This window comes from Dendropsophus ebraccatus, unplaced genomic scaffold, assembly GCF_027789765.1.
Source record: "Dendropsophus ebraccatus isolate aDenEbr1 unplaced genomic scaffold, aDenEbr1.pat pat_scaffold_644_ctg1, whole genome shotgun sequence".
NCBI lineage: Eukaryota > Metazoa > Chordata > Amphibia > Anura > Hylidae > Dendropsophus > Dendropsophus ebraccatus.
The window spans coordinates 44,010-65,261 of NW_027210243.1; the positions used below are offsets into that span (position 1 = coordinate 44,010).

At 45.2% G+C, this 21,252-nt stretch overlaps 2 protein-coding genes across 6 annotated transcripts in view; both read left to right on the forward strand.

The window, feature by feature from the left end:
- LOC138778147 (zinc finger protein 585A-like) overlaps positions 1-21,252 on the forward strand; it is a 37,881-nt gene that overhangs the window by 164 nt on the left and 16,465 nt on the right. Inside the window, exons 1-3 of one of the 5 annotated variants that reach the window (XM_069956410.1) lie at positions 10,872-10,934; positions 12,564-12,672; positions 19,004-20,558. In XM_069956410.1, the coding sequence (XP_069812511.1) occupies positions 12,570-12,672; positions 19,004-20,558 (1,658 nt within the window). In that variant the 5' untranslated portion in view covers positions 10,872-10,934; positions 12,564-12,569. Of the gene's footprint in view, positions 1-7,250; positions 7,453-10,871; positions 10,969-12,563; positions 12,673-19,003; positions 20,559-21,252 lie in introns of those variants that run through there. The other 4 variants (XM_069956407.1, XM_069956409.1, XM_069956408.1 and 1 more) reach the window with 4 other exon arrangements.
- LOC138778148 (gastrula zinc finger protein XlCGF71.1-like) overlaps positions 20,783-21,252 on the forward strand; it is a 3,442-nt gene continuing 2,972 nt past the window's right edge. Inside the window, exon 1 of the mRNA XM_069956412.1 lies at positions 20,783-21,245. Within this exon, the coding sequence (XP_069812513.1) occupies positions 20,952-21,245 (294 nt within the window). The 5' untranslated portion in view covers positions 20,783-20,951. The remainder of the gene's footprint in view (positions 21,246-21,252) is intronic.

Below are 21,252 nucleotides of genomic sequence, written 5' to 3' on the forward strand. Positions count from 1 at the left end.
TCGGAGGGTTTTATGACGACCTCTTTCATCTGAGACAGTTCCTGTAACGCACGGCGTTGGGCATGATTAAGATTATCCTGATTGGGAATCATAGAGATCTTTTCAAATTCGGCTGTCACCAACTTCACAAAAGTAATAAATGGCTGGACACAAGGATAACATTGGAAACCTAGTGGATTTGGGAAACTTACCTGGTGTATCTGATGGGGTGTCCATCTCTTGTTCATTTAGTAGTTCCACAAGTGTATGTATAGCTTGTTGCTCTTCCCGAGTAGAAAACACTGTATCCGCCTTTTTTCCATCAGAGAAAGTCTTTTTGTAAAACAACTTTCTCCCAAATAGTTGTAAGTCTTTTATGGCTGTAAAACAATCAAAATTGGCCACAGGTGAGAATGTTAAGCCATATTCAAGGACCTCCAGTTGTGACTTGGAAAGGGTAATGGAAGATAAATTGATTACCTTTGAGGATGATGGACGTTGATCACTCCCCTCACGCCTTGGTGTCCTCTTTTGATTGCCATGGTGTTTATGTTCCCATTTCCGTTTGTTGCCTCTATTTTCATGTAGATGATAGATTAGATTCCCCTCCAGGATACAGATGTAATAGACATAGACCTGGTGATCTTAAATTTCTGTTGTCGCCATCGATACGCCCGTTTAGAAGTAAAATCAGCTAGGTCTCTTTGGTATTTTTTGACCTTTATTCCTTGGATCGTTTTCTCCCAGTCATTAAACCATTCGTCCATCTCTTTGCGCATTTTTTCAATTTCCTCCTGTGATTGGTCGGCCGTTAGTTGGTTCTGAATCCTCTCGATTTCTAATTCCACATCCTCCAATGTTTTAGAATTTAGCTCAATAATGAGCTGCAAAAACTGTTTAGAGCAAGTTGTACATGCCTCCTCCCATCTGTCTCCAATATTCTCATTTTCTACAGAAAAGGATGGGAAAACTTGTACCCTCAATCCCGAGGGATAATCCCTTTAAGGAGATAATTCTCCAAAGACGCCTTATTCCACCATGTTTTCGTTCTCCGGTGGAGTAAATTCTTTAGTGTACCTTTTAGTGTCTCTCTCTGCATCATATCCGGTGTTTGGGCTGTTTCAGTCCCGAATGCATTGTCCAAACGTGTTGCCCAGGATCGATCACGGATCCTGAAATCCATTTCTTAGGGCAAAGAAAACTGTGAAGAACACAGACAAAATCAATAACCTAAATAGAATGCCCAAAAATTTTTTTGGGTCCTTAACGCACAAAAGAATATATATCAAACCAAAAAGATCCACAAGGGATCACAAAAAATGCAGGACAGTCATAAAGGAATATAATTGTAATCTTTATTCAAAATATTTCTTATTAAAAAATGACATAAATATGAAGGGATGGAAACATAACCAAATACATACATTAGTGAGGGGACATGACAAGATATTTTATGGAATCATATATTGCACATACATGAAAATAAATAGAGCTAAATTAACTGTGGCAATGCAGGCAACCTCCACTGTGTAGTAAGCGATGTAAACAATTGTAAATAGCAGCAAGAAAATAAATAAATATATATATATATAGTAGATATACACAAAGAATCCTATATTAAATCACAGTTGCTCAATGAGCAACATGTGCAGGTAGCGTCACCAAAGGTATATAGTATATATATATGGATAATAGGAGGATGCGTGCACTGCAACAGGTCCCACTCACCTACTCACCCTACGCACGTTTTGCGTGGCTCGCTTTGTCAAGGGATATGAGCAGGGCCGCTTTAACCAGAGGGCACATGGTGCACGTGCACCGGGCCCACTGGTTAAAGGAGCCCCCCCGAGCAGGCCGGCCGTTGCTATGTGCGACCAATGCGGTCGCACAGGGCTCCGGCCACCAGCCTGTCAGGGGGGAGCGCCATGGATGGGTAATCTACTTACCCCTCCATGGCGCCCCCTGCAGGGCCCCCCCGTCCGCCGCTGCCCCCGCCCGCTGCTGCTGCGGCGCTTCAGCGCCGCAGCAGCAGCGACACTGACAGAGAGAGAGCCATTGGCTCCCTCCCTGTCAGTCACTCTTGTGGCCGCACTTCCTGCAGTCACAAGAGGCCGCACTCTCCCTCTAGCGGCAGACGTCACTGGAGCGTCGGCGCGAGGGTAAGGGGAGTGCAGCCTCTTGTGACTGCAGGAAGTGCGGCCACAGGAGGGAAGAGAAGAGGAACGCGAGGACCCGGGTGAGTAACAGTGTTTGTTTTTTTCAATGTTATATGGGAGGGGGAGCTATATACTATTCGGGAGCACAGGGGGCTATATACTATGGGGGGGGGGGGGCGGCTATATACTATGGGGGGCACAGGGGGCTATATACTATGGGGGGCACAGGGGGCTATATACTATGGGGGGGCACAGGGGGCTTTATACTATGGGGGAGCACAGGGGGCTATATACTATTCGGGAGCACAGGGGGCTATATACTATGGGGGGGCACAGGGGGCTTTATACTATGGGGGAGCACAGGGGGCTATATACTATGGGGAAGCACAGGGGGCTATATACTATGGGGGAGCACAGGGGGCTATATACTATGGGGGAGCACAGGGGGCTATATACTATTGGGGAGCACAGGGGAGCTATATACTACTGGGGAGCACAGGGGAGCTATATACTATCAGGGAGCACAGGGGAGCTATATACTATGGGGGAGCACAGGGGAGCTATATACTATCAGGGAGCACAGGGGAGCTATATACTATGGGGGAGCTATATACTATGGGGGAGCACAGGGGAGCTATATACTATGGGGGGGCACAGGGGGCTTTATACTATGGGGGAGCACAGGGGGCTATATACTATGGGGAAGCACAGGGGGCTATATACTATGGGGGAGCACAGGGGGCTATATACTATGGGGGAGCACAGGGGGCTATATACTATTGGGGAGCACAGGGGAGCTATATACTATCGGGGAGCAGAGGGGAGCTATATACTACTGGGGAGCACAGGGGAGCTATATACTATCAGGGAGCACAGGGGAGCTATATACTATGGGGGAGCACAGGGGAGCTATATACTATCAGGGAGCACAGGGGAGCTATATACTATGGGGGAGCTATATACTATGGGGGAGCACAGGGGAGCTATATACTATCAGGGAGCACAGGGGAGCTATATACTATGGGGGAGCTATATACTATGGGGGAGCACAGGGGAGCTATATACTATGGGGGAGCTATATACTATGGGGGAGCACAGGGGAGCTATATACTATCAGGGAGCACAGGGGAGCTATATACTATGGGGGAGCTATATACTATGGGGGAGCACAGGGGAGCTATATACTATGGGGGAGCACAGGGGGCTATATACTATTGGGGAGCACAGGGGGCTATATACTATGGGGAACACATGGAAGCTATATACTATGGGGGAGCACAGGGGAGCTATATACTACTGGGGAGCTATATACTACTGGGGAGCACAGGGGGCTATATACTACTGGGGAGCACAGGGGGCTATATACTATGGGGGAGCACAGGGGGCTATATACTACTGGGGAGCACAGGGGGCTATATACTATGGGGGAGCACAGGGGGCTATATACTATGGGGGAGCACAGGGGGCTATATACTATGGAGGAGTACAGGGGAGCTATATGCTATTGGGGAGCACAGGGGGCTATATACTGTTGGGGAGCACAGGGGAGCTATATACTATTGGGGATCACAGGGAGCTACATACTATTGGGGAGCACAGGGGTCTATATACTATTGGGGAGCACAGGGGTCTATATACTATGGGGGAGAGCACAGGGGGGCTATATATTATGGAGAGCACAGGGGGGCTATATACTATTGGGGAGAGCACAGGGGGCTATATATTATTGGGGAGAGCACAGGGGGGCTATATACTATTGGGGGAGAGCACAGGGGGGCTATATACTATTGTGGGAGAGCATAGGGGTCTATATACTATTGGAGAGCACAGGGGGGCTATATACTATTGGGGGAGAGCACAGGGGGCTATAGCACAGGGGGGCTATATACTATTGTGGGAGAGCACAGGGGGGCTATACACTATTGTGGGTGAGCACAGGGGGCTATATACTACTGGGGAGAGTGCACAGGGGGGCTATATACTAATGGGGGAGCGCACAGGAGGGCTGTATATAACTGGAGGAGCACATGAGGGGCTATATACTACAGGGACACCTTAAAACTATGGAGGCACAGAGGGGTGTAACTATGTAGGGTACAGAGGGGTGTAACTACTGTATAGGGGTACAAGGGACCTAACTACTGTATGTGTTGGAGCCTAAAATATTTGTCTGGCAGATTCTGGAGAGAAGATTCACAGCCAGGAGAAGACTTCAAGGTGGCCCAGGCTGGATGGAGAGAAAAAGAAAAGGTGACAGACTCTGATCAGAGAAGACGCCCCCGGTGAGTCACTGGATGTAACTGCACTCTGTTATAGGATTGTAGTGTTAGGGCGGTATTATGTAATGGTATCATTGGTGATATCTTTCTGTTTTGTTTAGTGCAGTTTTTATGTAATATGTAATCACTGTATGGTGGAAATAGTGTTATAAGGTAACTACTGTATGTATTGGGGCTCTTGATACAGTGTGGGGGCAAATTCAGTACATTATACAATGTGCCAAAAGGGAAGGGGGGGCCCACTCTTGAGGGCTGTGCACTGGGCCCACCAATGTATTAAAATGGCCCTGGATATGAGTAGTGAGGGGAAACCTAATTCTTTTATTCTAGATGTGGCCAATCATAATACTCCAACACAGGTGAGATAACTCACCTTAGTAATAACAACAGACCCAGGAGACCAACATGGCGGAGAAAACAGGAAGTGCGCGCCGATCATGTTATCCACATATCAAACCCGAACACCAAATTACATGAATGACAAGTGAAAAGTGTGAATAAGGTGCACAGTGCTCAGTGCGCACTTGATGTGATCATATAATGCACTTTAGATTTGCACATTTACATGTATTCTGTATATTGTATAGGTGTGTATATATATTTATTTATTTTTTTAATATACATGGAGTAGGAATAAGTATACTCGTATATAATTGTTTTATATTCAGATGGCACTTAGATATATGTGCTAAATACAATATCAATGATTTGCACTTGGCACTTTTACATGTAACACGGATTATTCATGTATATTTATATATAATCTTGGTGATATATATTTCTCATATATTTTTTATATAATTTTGTATTTAATCTATTAGATATTTTAGGTAATATTAATTGTTTGAGATATTGTGGTAAGTATGCACTTTATTTTGGTTTGTTTGGTTTTTATTTTTGGCACTTCATGTTTGCACTGAGCACTGTGCACCTTATTCACACTTTTCACTTGTCATTCATGTAATTTGGTGTTCGGGTTTGATATGTGGATAATCGTTGTCTGTTGGCCATTGCATTGCATATTTATGTGTTACTACGAACTGATAGGTGCGTGTGCGCATGCGTATTAGTTTGAGTTGGTCACAGCAACAAATGGGATCTTGTGTGATAGGGGACGAGTCCTCGTTCTAATCTATTTGGATATAGCCATCCGCCGTTCTATTTTTTCTTTTGTTTTCATCTTTTATCTTTAATCCTCTGGTCATGTGTTTTTTCGGTCACATGGTCGCATTTGCGGTCATGTGACCTGACTATGCCGACATCACTTCCGGTTAGGTATGATGCGCCGCATCACATGATCGGCGCGCACTTTCTGTTTTCTCCGCCATGTTGGTCTCCTGGGTCTGTTGTTATTACTAAGGTGAGTTATCTCACCTGTGTTGGAGTATTATGATTGGCCACATCTAGAATAAAAGAATTAGGTTTCCCCTCACTACTCATATCCCTTGACAAAGCGAGCCACGCGAAACGTGCGTAGGGTGAGTAGGTGAGTGGGACCTGTTGCAGTGCACGCATCCTCCTATTGTCCATATATATATACTATATACCTTTGGTGACGCTACCTGCACATGTTGCTCATTGAGCAACTGTGATTTAATATAGGATTCTCTGTGTATATCTACTATATATATATATATATTTATTTTCTTGCTGCTATTTACAATTGTTTACATCGCTTACTACACAGTGGAGGTTGCCTGCATTGCCACAGTTAATTTAGCTCTATTTATTTTCATGTATGTGCAATATATGATTCCATAAAATATCTTGTCATGTCCCCTCACTAATGTATGTATTTGGTTATGTTTCCATCCCTTCATATTTATGTCATTTTTTAATAAGAAATATTTTGAATAAAGATTACAATTATATTCCTTTATGACTGTCCTGCATTTTTTGTGATCCCTTGTGGATCTTTTTGGTTTGATACATATACAGCTCAGCTACATGTACATTACACACATACAGCTCAGCTACATGTACATTACACACATACAGCTCAGCTACATGTACATTACACACATACACAGCTCAGCTACATGTACATTACACATATACAGCTCAGCTACATGTACATTACACACATACAGCTCAGCTACATGTACATTACACACATACAGCTCAGCTACATGTACATTACACATATACAGCTCAGCTACATGTACATTACACCCATACAGCTCAGCTACATGTACATTACACACATACAGCTCAGCTACATGTACATTACACATATACAGCTCAGCTACATGTACATTACACATATACAGCTCAGCTACATGTACATTACACACATACACAGCTCAGCTACATGTACATTACACATATACAGCTCAGCTACATGTACATTACACACATACAGCTCAGCTACATGTACATTACACATATACAGCTCAGCTACATGTACATTACACATATACAGCTCAGCTACATGTACATTACACACATACAGCTCAGCTACATGTACATTACACACATACAGCTCAGCTACATGTACATTACACATATACAGCTCAGCTACATGTACATTACACACATATACAGCTCAGCTACATGTACATTACACATATACAGCTCAGCTACATGTACATTACACACATACAGCTCAGCTACATGTACATTACACACATACAGCTCAGCTACATGTACATTACACACATACAGCTCAGCTACATGTACATTACACATATACAGCTTAAATAAAAAGTTTCTCCAGGAAGCAGTGCTGGAGGGGGGGGGGGGGGGAGGGGGGTGGTGGGCTGTCACAGAATAAGAATGTGTTGGGGATGGGGATGTAGCAGCTGAGATTCCAGATAGAAGTTACTGTGTGTAGCTCAGTGTTCGGGCGACATCAGTGCGGCACAGACCTGCTTTCCTTGTTGTGTGAATTATCCCCTGATGATTGCTGGTAAAGCGGGAAACACGTAGGGACATTGTACAAGAGGAGAGCAGATTGCTGAAGAGTCCTGAGCGCCCAGCTGAGTGGTGAGAAATACAGAGGAAGAAGGGAACACGCTCCGGATCTGACACTGTGCTCTGTGAGTAATAGCTTCATATATCCTACCCAGCTGTCTATGGTGCCTTATAGGTGGGAGATTGCTGCAGGCATATATATCACACATACAGCTCAGCTACATATACATTACACACATATACAGCTCAGCTACATGTACATTACACACATATACAGCTCAGCTACATGTACATTACACACATATACAGCTCAGCTACATGTACATTACACACATACAGCTCAGCTACATGTACATTACACATATACAGCTCAGCTACATGTACATTACACATATACAGATCATCTCTACTGCTTTGCATAACGCGTGCGCTCAGCTTCGGGCCGTGATTTCTCCACCCAGGGACCGGGTCCAGGAGCGGGACGTCTAGGGAGGGTGCGGTAAAGATGAGGTTAAAAGGAGATTGTGCTGGCAGGAAAAAGCTTTTAGGTAAAATATGGTGTATGTAATTCTTCACAAAGGAGGCACAGAAATCATATGAGTAGGATATCAATCACAAGAAGCATAAGGCAAGAATCTTACAAATATCTTAAGAATGTCTCTGTGGTTGCAAGTCTCAGAGTCCCAAAAATGATGGGAAAGTAGTAGGTTTCAATGGCGAATCCTGGCTGGAGAACAAAGAACTTCCTTGAGTGAATTCCTGAGGTGGGGGCCGATCGATCCCAGATGTCCGGCAGGGACGGCTGAAGTTTCTAGGTGTTAAATTAAAGCCACCCCAACCAACTAAAATCATGCCGGGAGTCGGTTGGGCTCTGCCACGGCATCCCATCTGACAGGTCCTCTTTAGGGTCTTCAGTGCAATACAATCAGAATACTTGGGTAACTGCAGGTGCAGGCAAGATTTAGAGGAAGTTTGTGAACCAGGGGAAAGTGGAGTAGAGGAGCGTCTGGAGGGTCCTGTCAAATGTAGCTGTGTACTCTGCTGGGATAGCATAGTGAAGAACAGAAGAAAATACTCATACTCACGTATAGTATACTTTGATCTGACCGCCTTATGCCCTACAGTGTCTGAGTACCTGTCCTGCTAGGGTATTACAAGGTCCCAGGTCCCTGCGCTGGGTTAAGCAGACTTTCCAAGGTTCTCCAGAATAACCATGCGTTACAGTAGGATACGTAGGCTTTAACTGCAGCTTTGTCCTACTGGGGTCAGTACATAGCCTCAGGTATGCTGCCCTGTGTCTTGTAGAGAGTATCCCTGGTGTGGATATGGTGATCCTCAGAGTACACCCTTTCCTTCTGAGGGATCTAGCACTGCATGCTAGAGATGGTTACTTGCTTAAAAGAATAAAGTCACTTGGTCCCTGACAAGGGTCCTGGCTGGAGCCAGGCCCTGGCCTCACTGTAGCAGGAACTGTGCTCCTGTGTTGCTCTCTCTCACTGAACTGACTAGAGAATTCTTCCCACCAGGAACTAACTCCTTTTTATAGAGACAAACTAAGCTAGTGGGTGATTGGTGGGGCTGTGTGTGTGTGTGTGTGTGTGTGTGAAAGAACCGGGATACGAGAAAGAAAAGGAGGGTAAATACCTGCACCTGTGACAGGAGGGAAACAATCATGTGACATGAACAGTTTAACCCAATGCTTCCTTCAGCCGTGCTCAATACAACACATACAGTAAATACAGCAGCGACACCTAGTGGGGAATAACAATCAGTACACATAAGCCTCATCCCACTGTGGGAACCTGAGGGAGTTACTTGGCCCAGGTGCAATAAAGTGTTAGGGGGACATTTATGAAGGAGTCTAATGTGCGCAACTCTTCTAATGGGGATTGGTGTGTATTTTGTTCCAATAGCCTGAGCCTGATTCATTAAATGTAGCACTGCCATAGTGAATGTATCTCAGTAAAAAGCCACAAAAAAAGTCGCAATTATATTCACCTGGTACTGACCAGACGTAGGCCTGCACCTGTTTGTGCGACTAAAAAAGTTGCAAATGATAAATTGGGCGCTAATCCCGGGTTATACGAACTTTTGGGTGAATACTCAAACAGGCAGATTAAAAAAAGTCGCATCTAATAAATATTCGCCTGTCAAATACTGGTTCATAAATAGAACTTAGGCCAAAAATGGGTGAAAAATCCAATTATTCACCAAGACCTAGATAAATTTCCCCCTTAGTGGCACCTCTGTGCTGGGGCACGGCACACACATACACACAGCTCTGCTCCACACACATACAGCTCAGCTACATGTACATTACACACATACACAGCTCTGCTCCACACACATTACACACATACAGCTCAGCTACATGTACATTACACATATATACAGCTCAGCTACATGTACATTACACATACACAGCTCAGCTACATGTACATTACATATATACAGCTCAGCTACATGTACATTACACATACACAGCTCAGCTACATGTACATTACACATATACAGCTCAGCTACATGTACATTACACACATATACAGCTCAGCTACATGTACATTACACATATACAGCTCAGCTACATGTACATTACACATATACAGCTCAGCTACATGTACATTACACACATACAGCTCAGCTACATGTATATTACACATATACAGCTCAGCTACATGTACATTACACACATACAGCTCAGCTACATGTACATTACACACATACAGCTCAGCTACATGTACATTACACACATACAGCTCAGCTACATGTACATTACACACATACAGCTCTGCTACATGTACATTACACACATATACAGCTCAGCTACATGTACATTACACATATACAGCTCAGCTACATGTACATTACACATATATACAGCTCAGCTACATGTACATTACACACATATACAGCTCAGCTACATGTACAGTACACACATACAGCTCAGCTACATGTACATTACACATATACAGCTCAGCTACATGTATATTACACACATACAGCTCAGCTACATGTACATTACACATATACAGCTCAGCTACATGTACATTACACATATATACAGCTCAGCTACATGTACATTACACATACAGCTCAGCTACATGTACATTACACATACAGCTCAACTACATGTACATTACACACATACAGCTCAACTACATGTACATTACACACATACAGCTCAGCTACATGTACATTACACACATACAGCTCAGCTACATGTACATTACACACATATACAGCTCAGCTACATGTACATTACACACATATACAGCTCAGCTACATGTACATTACACACATACAGCTCAGCTACATGTACATTACACACATATACAGCTCAGCTACATGTACATTACACACACATACAGCTCAGCTACATGTACATTACACACATACAGCTCAGCTACATGTACATTACATATATACAGCTCAGCTACATGTACATCCAGCACAGCAGAGTCCTGCATACACTCAGCAGCAGCCCCTGATCATGTGACTCCTCCTCCTCCATGTGACTGATCAATTGACTGTGACATCACGGCAGGTCCTGTGGATCTATGGGCAGAAGTTACGGTCGCGTCTAAATCCAAGTGAATCTACTTACCTGGTACATTTAATCACTTGGAAATAGCTTATTCAGTGTGAGAATGTGGGATAATGGACGGCATAGTGGGTCTATGTACCTGTTACATTACTCTTAGATTTAGCTGGGCAGAGGTGGGTTATGTGGGCAGGTAATGTATTAGTCGGGCAGTGGAGGGTAATGTGGGCAGGTTCACACTGCGTTTTGAGCATCCGTTTAACGCATCCGTTTTTTGCAAAAAACCGCATGAAAAACGGATTGCAAAAAACGGATTCATTTGTGTGCATCTGTTTTTCAATTGACTTCCATTATAAAAAAAACGGATCCGTTTTTTTTGACGGACCAAAAAACATTGCTGACCCTATTTTTCTGGACGTTAAAAAAACGTATCTGTTAAACGGATGCTGAAAACGCAGTGTGAACCTAGCCATAGCAGTAGTGTTACTTACATAAGCTTTACAGAATGTGACATCTTTAGGTGTTTAGAAGGTCAGCGCCGTATTGTAATGGCTTCACTGAATATACAAAATATCACATCCTTAACAGATGGATTCCCGTAATGCCACGACTCTTCCTTCTTAGGAGGCGGTAGTACATTCCGTTATTAGGGTCTGTGTACGGAAGATGTGCTACGGGCTGAATGCAGAACTCCCAGTATCAGGTATCATTATTAGGGATGAGGATCGGCCAACAGCTTCTCAGACTGCTGGCTTTGAAGTCTGTGCCAGTCCTTCCCAGGTGCTGGGAACAGCTGGATCCAGTCCTAAGAAACTGGTAGATTTTTCCCAGGACTGGATCCAGCTTTTCCTGGCACCCAGAGCGGAGCAGCACGGAGCGGCTCAGATTTAAAAGCCAGCAGTGTGAGAAGCTGCCAGCCAATCCTCACGAAGTGTTTCACTTTGTTCTTAGGGTAGCTTCACACGTACCGGATTCGCAGCGTGAAATCGAGTTTGCAGCGAAATCCGCTGCAAATCTTGGTACTGTCACGTCAATGAGGTTACATATCTGGAGCCGAATTTTCTTTCCACTGCGAGTATTTCACAGCCCCTTTAACCCCCCTCCCGGAGCCCACAGCATATATTACCTGCTCGACCCCGCGGCTGCATGTGAGGCTCCCATCGGTCCGGCTCAGCAAATCAGTGCACGGGCCCGCGGCAGTCACTGATTGGCTGAGCGGGACTGACGGAAGCCGGGAGTCTCACATGCAGCCGCTGCGAGTATGTAACCCCACTGAAGTGACAGTACCAGGATTCGCAGCGGATTTTGCTGCAAACTCACAGCGTGAAATCCGTTGCTAATCCGGTATGTGTGAAGCCACCCTTACTGTAAAGTTTCTCATCCCTAATTATTATATGCTAGGAGTTCCAGAGTTTCAGAGTTCCCGGCATCACAATGATACATGATGCCGGGAACTCTGATCTCGGTTCTGTAGCACATCATCCTTATTTACAGACTGTGCATGGAAGGTGGGAATAAGCCCGGAGTGTTACAGCTTCATTGTTGGGACATGTATAATACTGCGGCCGCCATGTTTGTGTCTCTTACATCTATCTCACTCGGAAGCTTCTTCCTCCTCCTCCCCCTCCTATCTACATAGACTTCTATGGATAGCATGTAACGTGACCCCTAAGTGAGCTTGTCTTGTCTTTTAAGGTATATATGGCGGACTATTTCTCAATGGAGGAGCGGAATTCTGTAGAAGGACACAAGGATCAGTACAAGGATGTGATGCTGGAGGATCAGCAGCCCCTCCCATCAGCAGGTAATACACATCACTATATACACACCTGCGGCTCTTGATAAATGGAGCGGAGTGGCCACTGGGGGAAAATCTGAGATTAGATACGATTGAAATACCGCTGGTCACGGACACGACAACTCTGGCCGTTACCTGACAAGAGGGTGGGGAAAAGAACAAAGGGGAAAGGGCAAGAGGTCGGGGAATTCGGAGAGTTCGGGAATCAGGGTTCCTCATGCTTTTATGCCCCGCTCACAGGCTATAACTCTAAAATCAATCGGCACCTGGCGTCTTCCACACACCTAGACACGCACTTTGCCACAAAGACTCCCTGTTTGCTAGCCAACACAAATACAAAACTTTGCTATGTCAGGACCCACTAGCTGTTGTCATACATGTAACCCACCGTCCGCTGCCAGACTCCCAAGCACAAGGTGCATACACAATACTTTGCTGCCACCAGCCTGTCTGTTACCCCAATATTTACGAGCAAGCGAGCGCTTTCAGGTCATCGCTGACTTGCTCCTTGTTCCCCGCTCGGTGTCTGTGTTATTACATGCACAGACATTGAGTGGGGAGGAGCAGGGGACAACAGAGGGAGCGAGTGCAGCAGTGGCGGTGGCCCAGAGGTTGGGATGCTGCCGCGGCTGTGAAAGCACCCCCTCTTCCTCAGCCTCCCCCTCTATCTTGCCTGTGAGGACCTCTGATAAGCTACTGATCCAGGATGTTGACTTCTGGCTCCCAGGCTCTTTCTTCAGGACCAAAATCCTTCTAGTTTACCAGAAAGAACCGTCTTCCCTCTAACCGTTTTCATGGCCAGAAGTCATTGACAGCGTAGATGTCAGATGAGACTGTTTGCGGAGGAGGAGAGATGGGCTTTCTCGAGAAACAGTTAAGGACCACCGGTTTTAGGAGAGAGATGTGGAAGGTGTTTGGGATTCGCATGGTGGGAGGCAGACGGAGCTTGTAGGTAACTGGGTTGATGCATCTCCATCCATGAATGGTCCAAGAAACCGTGGGCACAATTTGTAACTCAGAATCTGCAGTCGCACCTACTTGGCAGGTAACCAGACTTTGTCACTGGGAGAGAAGCTTACGACAGGTCTCCTCTTCTTGTCATCCTGAGACTTCATCCGACCAGTGGCATGTATTGGTGTGTCTGTTTCCATATGGACACAAAATCTTTGACCAGCTCGTCCAAGGCAGGTACATCAGAAGATGTTGGGAGAGGCAATGAAGGGCAATGATGTTGACCGTAGACAACAAAAAATGGTGAATTGCCAGTAGAACTCGATTGTTGTATAAGAACTCTGCCCAGGGAAGGAGACCAGTTGTCCTGGCAAGCGGAAACAAAATGACGGAGATAATTTCCTAGAACTTGGTTGACTTTCCAGTTGGTCTCACTTAGAGCTAGGATTAGAGAGCACGGCAAAACCCGGAAACTAATTGAGGTCCCTTGTCAGAAATTATATGTAGAGACAGGCCATTTAAGTGAAAAATATGCTGGAGGAAAAGGCCGTCCAGACAAGGAGCAGAAGGCAGACCATGAAGAGGCACAAGATGGGACATTTTGGAGAACCAGTCCGTAACCACCTAGATGACAGTGTTACCTGCAGAAGGAGAAAGGTTGATAAGTCCATGGCAATATGTGCTCAAGGATGATCTGGAATGGGCAAAGGCTGAAGTAGACCCACTGGCTTAAGGCGGGAGGTCTTGTTTTGGGCACAGATGGAGCAAGAGGCCACAAAGTCCTTTATGTCCTTGGAAAGACTGTAGTGTCCAGAGATCAATTGTCCGGTCTTATCTACTCCTGGATGTCCGGCGATCAAGGAGGAATGACCTTATTTTAGAATTCTTCTAACGATCGCTGGGCGCATAAAGGTCTTGTCAGGAGGGAGATCTTGAAGAACTGAGGTGGCCCTTGGATCAGATATTCAGGTGGTATGATGTGGCGAGAAGCGTCCATCTGGCAAAAGAACAATCAGAGGCTCGAGAGAGGAGAGGGTGTCCGCTTTCACATTACTCTCTGCTGGTTGAAAGTGTATGACAAAATTGAACCGAGAGAAAAAGAGGGACCACCTGGCCTGCCAGGGATTAAGTCGCTGGGCCGACTGAAGATAAAGGAGATTCTTGTGGTCCGTGAAAATGTTAATTGGATGCTTCGCCCTTTCCAGGAGATGACGCCACTCTCTTTATAACCTGACAAGTCCTTCTGGGTAAGGACGGCCCCAGCCCGCAGCGAAGAGGCATTTACCTCCAAGAAAAATTGCCTAGTGGGGTCTGGGCGAGACAGAACAGGAGCTGACGCAAAGGCAGACTTCAAATTGGTGAACGCTTGCCCTGCTTCGACCAGCCACTGCTTTGGGTTAGCAGCTATTTTGGTCAGGGCCACAATCTGCAACACCAAGGGTGGAATAGTGGAGAATGAATTGGACATAACAGTTGGCAAAGCCCAAGAACTGCTGTATTGCTCGTAGTCCAATGGGGTATAGCCACTGAAGAACCGCCAAAAGTTTCACAGGATCCATCTTCAGACCACGGTCTGAGATGATGTAGCCAAGAAAGGGGAGGCTGGACTGATGGAACATGCACTTCCTCCGTAGATCAGGATGTCGTCCAGATAGACAATGACCGGTGTAGCGGAGGTCCCAAAAGATGTCATTCACAAATTCCTGGAATACTGCTGAAATGGAGATCCGGTGTCAGGTCCAAGTATTTGTGTTGAGGGCCACAGGGACCAAAAGAACGGCGCTGGACGGCTTCAATATTCAGTAGGTACAATGTCACACTTTATTGGTCTCATGTGCAACGCGTTTCTGGGCAAGATACCCCTTTGTCAAGTAAGAAAGACATACTGAGGCTGGAAGACTGCTGAGGCATTGCACAAGCCAAAGGACATGACCAGATACTCGAAGTGCCCCTCCTCGGTGTTGAAGGAAGTCATGGAAGGAGTGAACCATCCTTCTTCTGGACGAAGAGGACCCAAAACTGGCTGGAGAGGAGAACTTACAGATGAAGCCCTTCTGCAGATTCTCCTTGGTATAAGCAGATATGGCTTCAGTTTCTAGAAAACCGAGAGCAGGTACACTCTTCCACGAGGGGGCATAGCGCCTGGAAGAATTTCTATGGGGCAATTGTATGGCCAGTGAGGTGGTAAGGGGTAACGCAAGATCTCTCCGACCCTCCAGTGCAGGCTAGGGGCATGGAGCTGCAACCATGGGACCCACCTGTAGGGTTAATGGTTTGGTTTGGACCTTGACGACATTGCGTAGGAACTTGCTGGTGACTGAGGAAATGCTCCTCACCAGCGAGTTCTCTCCTCAGGAGTTAGGCAATTTGTCTCTACCTGCTCCTCAGTCGTTGACGGAGACCCACGAGTGGGCGGCTTCTGGAAAGCTGGTGCAGCCGGAATGTGAGGCAAGGACGGTGCAGCTTGTGTTCTCGTCTGAGATCCTCCTCTCTCTCGAAGCACCGGACATTGATCCGAGTGGCCAGAAGAATCGCCCTTATTCAAGGAGGTCACTCAATTGTAAAAGTCGTTATTGAAGGTGGCTACTAGGGCAGTATTATTCCATTTGAGTTCAGCTGGCAGGGTTCAGTATTGTACTCCATATTCTCCAACGGATGAGTTCCGTTGGCATAGACTGAGGAGGGCGGTCTCCACGGATGAGTCTCGAGCTGCCTCCTTGAACACACACCGGAACTCCGATAGGAAGGCATGGAGATTAGCAGTGATGGGTTCAACCCGATCTCACAGTGAAATTGCCCAGGCCAAAGCCTTCCCTTGGAGCCCTTTGTGGTGAATTGGTTGGCCATGAACGTGATTTGCATGGTGCATTGTGACACGAAACCTCTGCACATCACCATTAGACGGCAATGCCAGGTGTAGATTTGTCCGTAAGGGAGGTGCTATTGGCACTGGAGGTGATGGAGGCACTGGTGGAGCCTGTTTAGCCAAAACAAGCTGATGTAACATGGTGGGCATTTGCTTTGACTGCTGTGCAATCTGCTGAGTCTGCTGGGCGACTACTCAGGAGATCTTGCGGACAATCCATGTTTGAAGCCTACTATAATGACTGGAGTTGGAAATCCACCGAACCACCTCTAACAATAGCGTAGACCTCACCAGGGAGCGGAGGGGGGGGCTAAGGGGCTGCTGGTCTTCACTGAGGCTCGCCACAAGGTGGGTTGGATTTGCTGTGGCAGGTGACCCCCTCGCTTGGCTTGCTAGCTGAAGCGACGAGGTGTAGCTATGTGGTGTGCCCCCGTGAGGTGTTATATCGGAGGACGGCCGGTCACTTGCTAGGTGTTGTAGTGTGACGCCACTCCGGTGGTGGATGGGCGAGATACAGCCGAACCTTATTATGTTGTCACGTGACGCCAGTGCCAGGTGGGCACACAGGTGTGATGGCACGCCTGCTTTTAGTGGATAAGGCCGGATGTACCCTTTTCCCCTGTGGTCAGTGTCCTGCCGGGTTGCTACCGGGTTCCTTGAGATAATGTCACGGATGATATAGTCACAGATGGCCAGAGTGGTGTAATGACCCTCCCGGATGTAATGACCCTCCCGCCATCCACAGAAAGGGAAAGTGTCCCAAGGTTGCGGTGTATATGCTGTGCAGGTGGTAGTGAATAATCACAGACTCTGAGATAACGCTGAGTTGGTTTACTACCTGTAAATGTGCAGCAGGTAATACAGAAGGACTTCAATATACACTTGACAAAGTTCCAATACAGACTTGCACATAAGAAAACCAGATCTGTGAGATAAGTGCAGTGTAGGAGATAGTTGTGTCGGTAGAGTTGTGCTGAGATAGAGTAGCAGAGAGGAGGATGCCGTGAGAGTCTCAACCCATGTAGAAATGTGCTGTGCCGGGATTTCGGAGGATACAATAGAAGAATACTTGTAGTAGAAGAAGAAGAACACCTGTGCCTGTGTTTTGACCTGTACTTTAGTCTCCACACCACCTTATGCCCACTAGTGTTGGCTGAACCGTACTAATGGGTGACACAGGTCCCAGACCTTATTACCTGGTCTGAGCGGAATGCTGAGGGTTCCCTGCTGACATCCGCGCTGCGAGATGGAGTTCATAGGCTTACTGCAACTTTGCTCCACCCGGATCAGTTCTTAGATCTGTGGCTTTTTAGTGGATACTGTCCTGCTCTGTGGCTTCTCCTTGTACACGGCGTGGGTTGAAGTTATATGTTGGCTGGTCCTCTCCTAAGAGGTTTAACATTGCATAGTGCTTTGTGTGGGTACGGAAGGGAAAGTTGGTGAGAGTGTGCTGTCCCGCGTCCTACCTATGCGGGGCACTGGCTAAGACTGAACTTCGGGGACCTGGCAGAGGGCCAGGGCCTGGACAAGACTGCTGTGGAGAGCTATCTTGTTTACATCTTTTCTCCACACTGTCCCGAACAGAAAGCTCTTGCTCCTCCTCCACCCAAGGGACTAACTTCCTCTACAGCGTGTAGGGTGCGCTGTGATTGGGTGAAAAGAGTGCAACAGAAGAATAGAGAGAAGAGTTGATAGGAGAGAAGAAAGCAGAAATCCTACTGGTTCAGAGATTCTGGTACATTTAAACGCAACAACCCTTTGCAATCCTTCAGCTGTGCCGCTTCCATACATCAATACAAAATATAGCGACATCTAGTGGTCAACTCTTAATACTACTTTTACTATACTAGGACCACAAAAAGTACAGACTTTTGCGAAGGGTGTGAATAATAGTAACACCCCTAGTGAGACATCACAGCTAGAGATACCTAAGCAGAAACACAGCAGGATTTACAGCTGAAATTGGGGCAGCAGTCACCGACAGAGACTTTAGGCGGCAGGAACCACAGGCTTAGCTGGGACCACACTCTGGGAAGCATGCAAAGGCTACAACGCTGCACATTACTTACAGCAAGCGGAATAGATGAGGTGTGTAGTGCTGGGAACATGCTGCTGTCACCATAAGGGCCCTTGCACACCACGGAAATCGCACGGATAACTTGCTGCAGATTCCATGTGCGCTCCCACTTGAACATCTGGCCGTCCCATAGGCTTCATTCTAGGCTCAGGCAGTTCAGCCGTCCGACCAAAGAATTGACATGTTACTTCTTTGGCCAGACGACGGAATTGGCCTGACCATAGAATGGCGCCTATGGGACCGGCGAAACTTCAAGTGGGATCGCGGGGGGGGGGGGGGGGGGGGGGGGGGGGGGGGGGTGAGGTACAAGAGACGGAGTCTGCGGCAAGTTATCTGTTTCATGATGTCACATTCTGCACAAGATGTCACACAAACATCTACAGATAAATATATGACACATTTCCCAGGTTATTACTCAGACGTAATCTCTTTTCTATTGGCAGATGAGTGTCCCCGGAGATCAGAGGGAAATCCTATCACCCAGGATACATATGCAGAACCTTCTATTCCCCCAGATATACCCCCAGCCCCTCACAGCAAAGATCTGCCGTCTCATCCTGTTATACACGTCCTGGCTACTGATCCACCAGAGATTAACCACAATAAGGAGAAGAGATTTTCATGCCAAGAATGTGAGAGATTTTTTAAACAAAAAACACATCTCATGCAACATCAAAAAACTCACACAAGAGACAAAGCAGTTTGTTCAGAATGTGGGAAATGTTTTCCTTTCAAATCAAAGCTTACTTTACATGAAAGAAGTCATACGGGAGAGAAGCCATTTTCATGTTCAGAATGTGGAAAATGTTTTGCTTTCAAATCAAAGCTTACTTTACATGAAAGAACCCATACGGGAATGAAGCCATTTTCATGTTCAGAATGTGGAAAATGTTTTATTGATAAATCAAATTTATCTACACATGAAAGAACTCATACAGGAGAGAAGCCATTTTCATGTTCAGAATGTGGAAAATGTTTTAATCAGAAACAAACACTTATTAAACATGAAAGAACTCATACAGGAGAGAAGCCATTTTCATGTTCAGAATGTGGAAAATGTTTTACTTGGAAAGCAAAATTGTTTATTCATCAAAGAATTCACACAGGGGAGAAGCCATTTTCATGTACAGAATGTGGAAAATGTTTTATTGAGAAATCACAACTTATTCAACATGAAAGAACTCATACAGGATTGAAGCCATATTCATGTTCAAAATGTGGAAAATTTTTTACTCAAAAAGCATCCCTTGCTTTACATGAAAGAAGTCACACAGGGGAGAAGCCATTTTCATGTTCAGAATGTGGAAAATGTTTTAATCAGAAAAAAACACTTATTAAACATGAAAGAACTCATACAGGAGAGAAGCCATTTTCATGTTCAGAATGTGGAAAATGTTTTAATCAAAAACCAAATTTGTTTACGCATCAAAGAATTCACACAGGGGAGAAGCCATTTTCATGTACAGAATGTGGAAAATGTTTTATTGAGAAATCAAGACTTATTCAACATGAAAGAACTCATACAGGATTGAAGCCATATTCATGTTCAAAATGTGGAAAATTTTTTACTCAAAAATCATACCTCGCTTTACATGAAAGAAGTCACACAGGGGAGAAGCCATTTTCATGTTCAGAATGTGGAAAATGTTTTAATCGAAAAGCACAGCTCGCTTTACATGAAAGAAGTCACACAGGGGAGAAGCCATTTTCATGTTCAGAATGTGGAAAATGTTTTAATCAAAAACCAAATTTGTTTAAGCATCAAAGAATTCACACAGGGGAGAAGCCATTTTCATGTTCAGAATGTGGAAAATGTTTTAATGTTAAATCAACGCTCATTAAACACGAATTAACTCATACGGGAGAGAAGCCATTTTCATGTTCAGAATGTGGAAAATTTTTTACATTTAAATCAAACCTCACTCTACATGAAAAAACACATACGGGAGAGAAGCCATATTCATGTTCAGAATGTGGAAAATGTTTTACTGATAAATCGTCGCTCAATAAACACGAAAGAACTCATACAGGAGAGAAGCCATTTTCATGTTCAGAATGTGGAAAATGTTTTACTTTTAAATACCTGCTCACTTTACACGAAAGAACTCATACAGGAGAGAAGCCATTTTCATGTTCAGAATGTAAAAAATGTTTCGCTTGGAAAAGACAGCTCACTGTACATGAAAGAACTCATACAGGATTATAGCCATATTCATGTTCAAAATGTGGAAAATGTTTAACTCAAAAAGCACACCTCACTTTACATGAAAGAACTCATACAGGACAGAAGCCATTTTCATGTTCAGAATGTGGAAAATGTTTTTCTGATAAATCAAAACTTATTAGACATGAAAGAGTTCACACAGGAGAGAAGCCATATTTACGTTTAGAATGTGGGAAATGTTTTATGCGGAAATATCAAGTTGTTTAACATCAAAAGATTCACTCCGGGGAGAAGCCAATTTAGAGCGCTCAATGATCACTCATGCGCCTGTTGCAAAAAAGCATTTTTCATGTTCAGAATGTGAAAAATGTTTTACTGAGAAAGCAAAGCTCTTTGTACATGAAAGAACTCATACGGGTGAGAAGCCATTTTCATGTTCAGAATGTGGAAAATGTTTTACACAGAAACCTAATCTTATTACTCATAAAAAGATTCACTTAAGGGAGAAGCCAGTTCATAGCGCTCAAT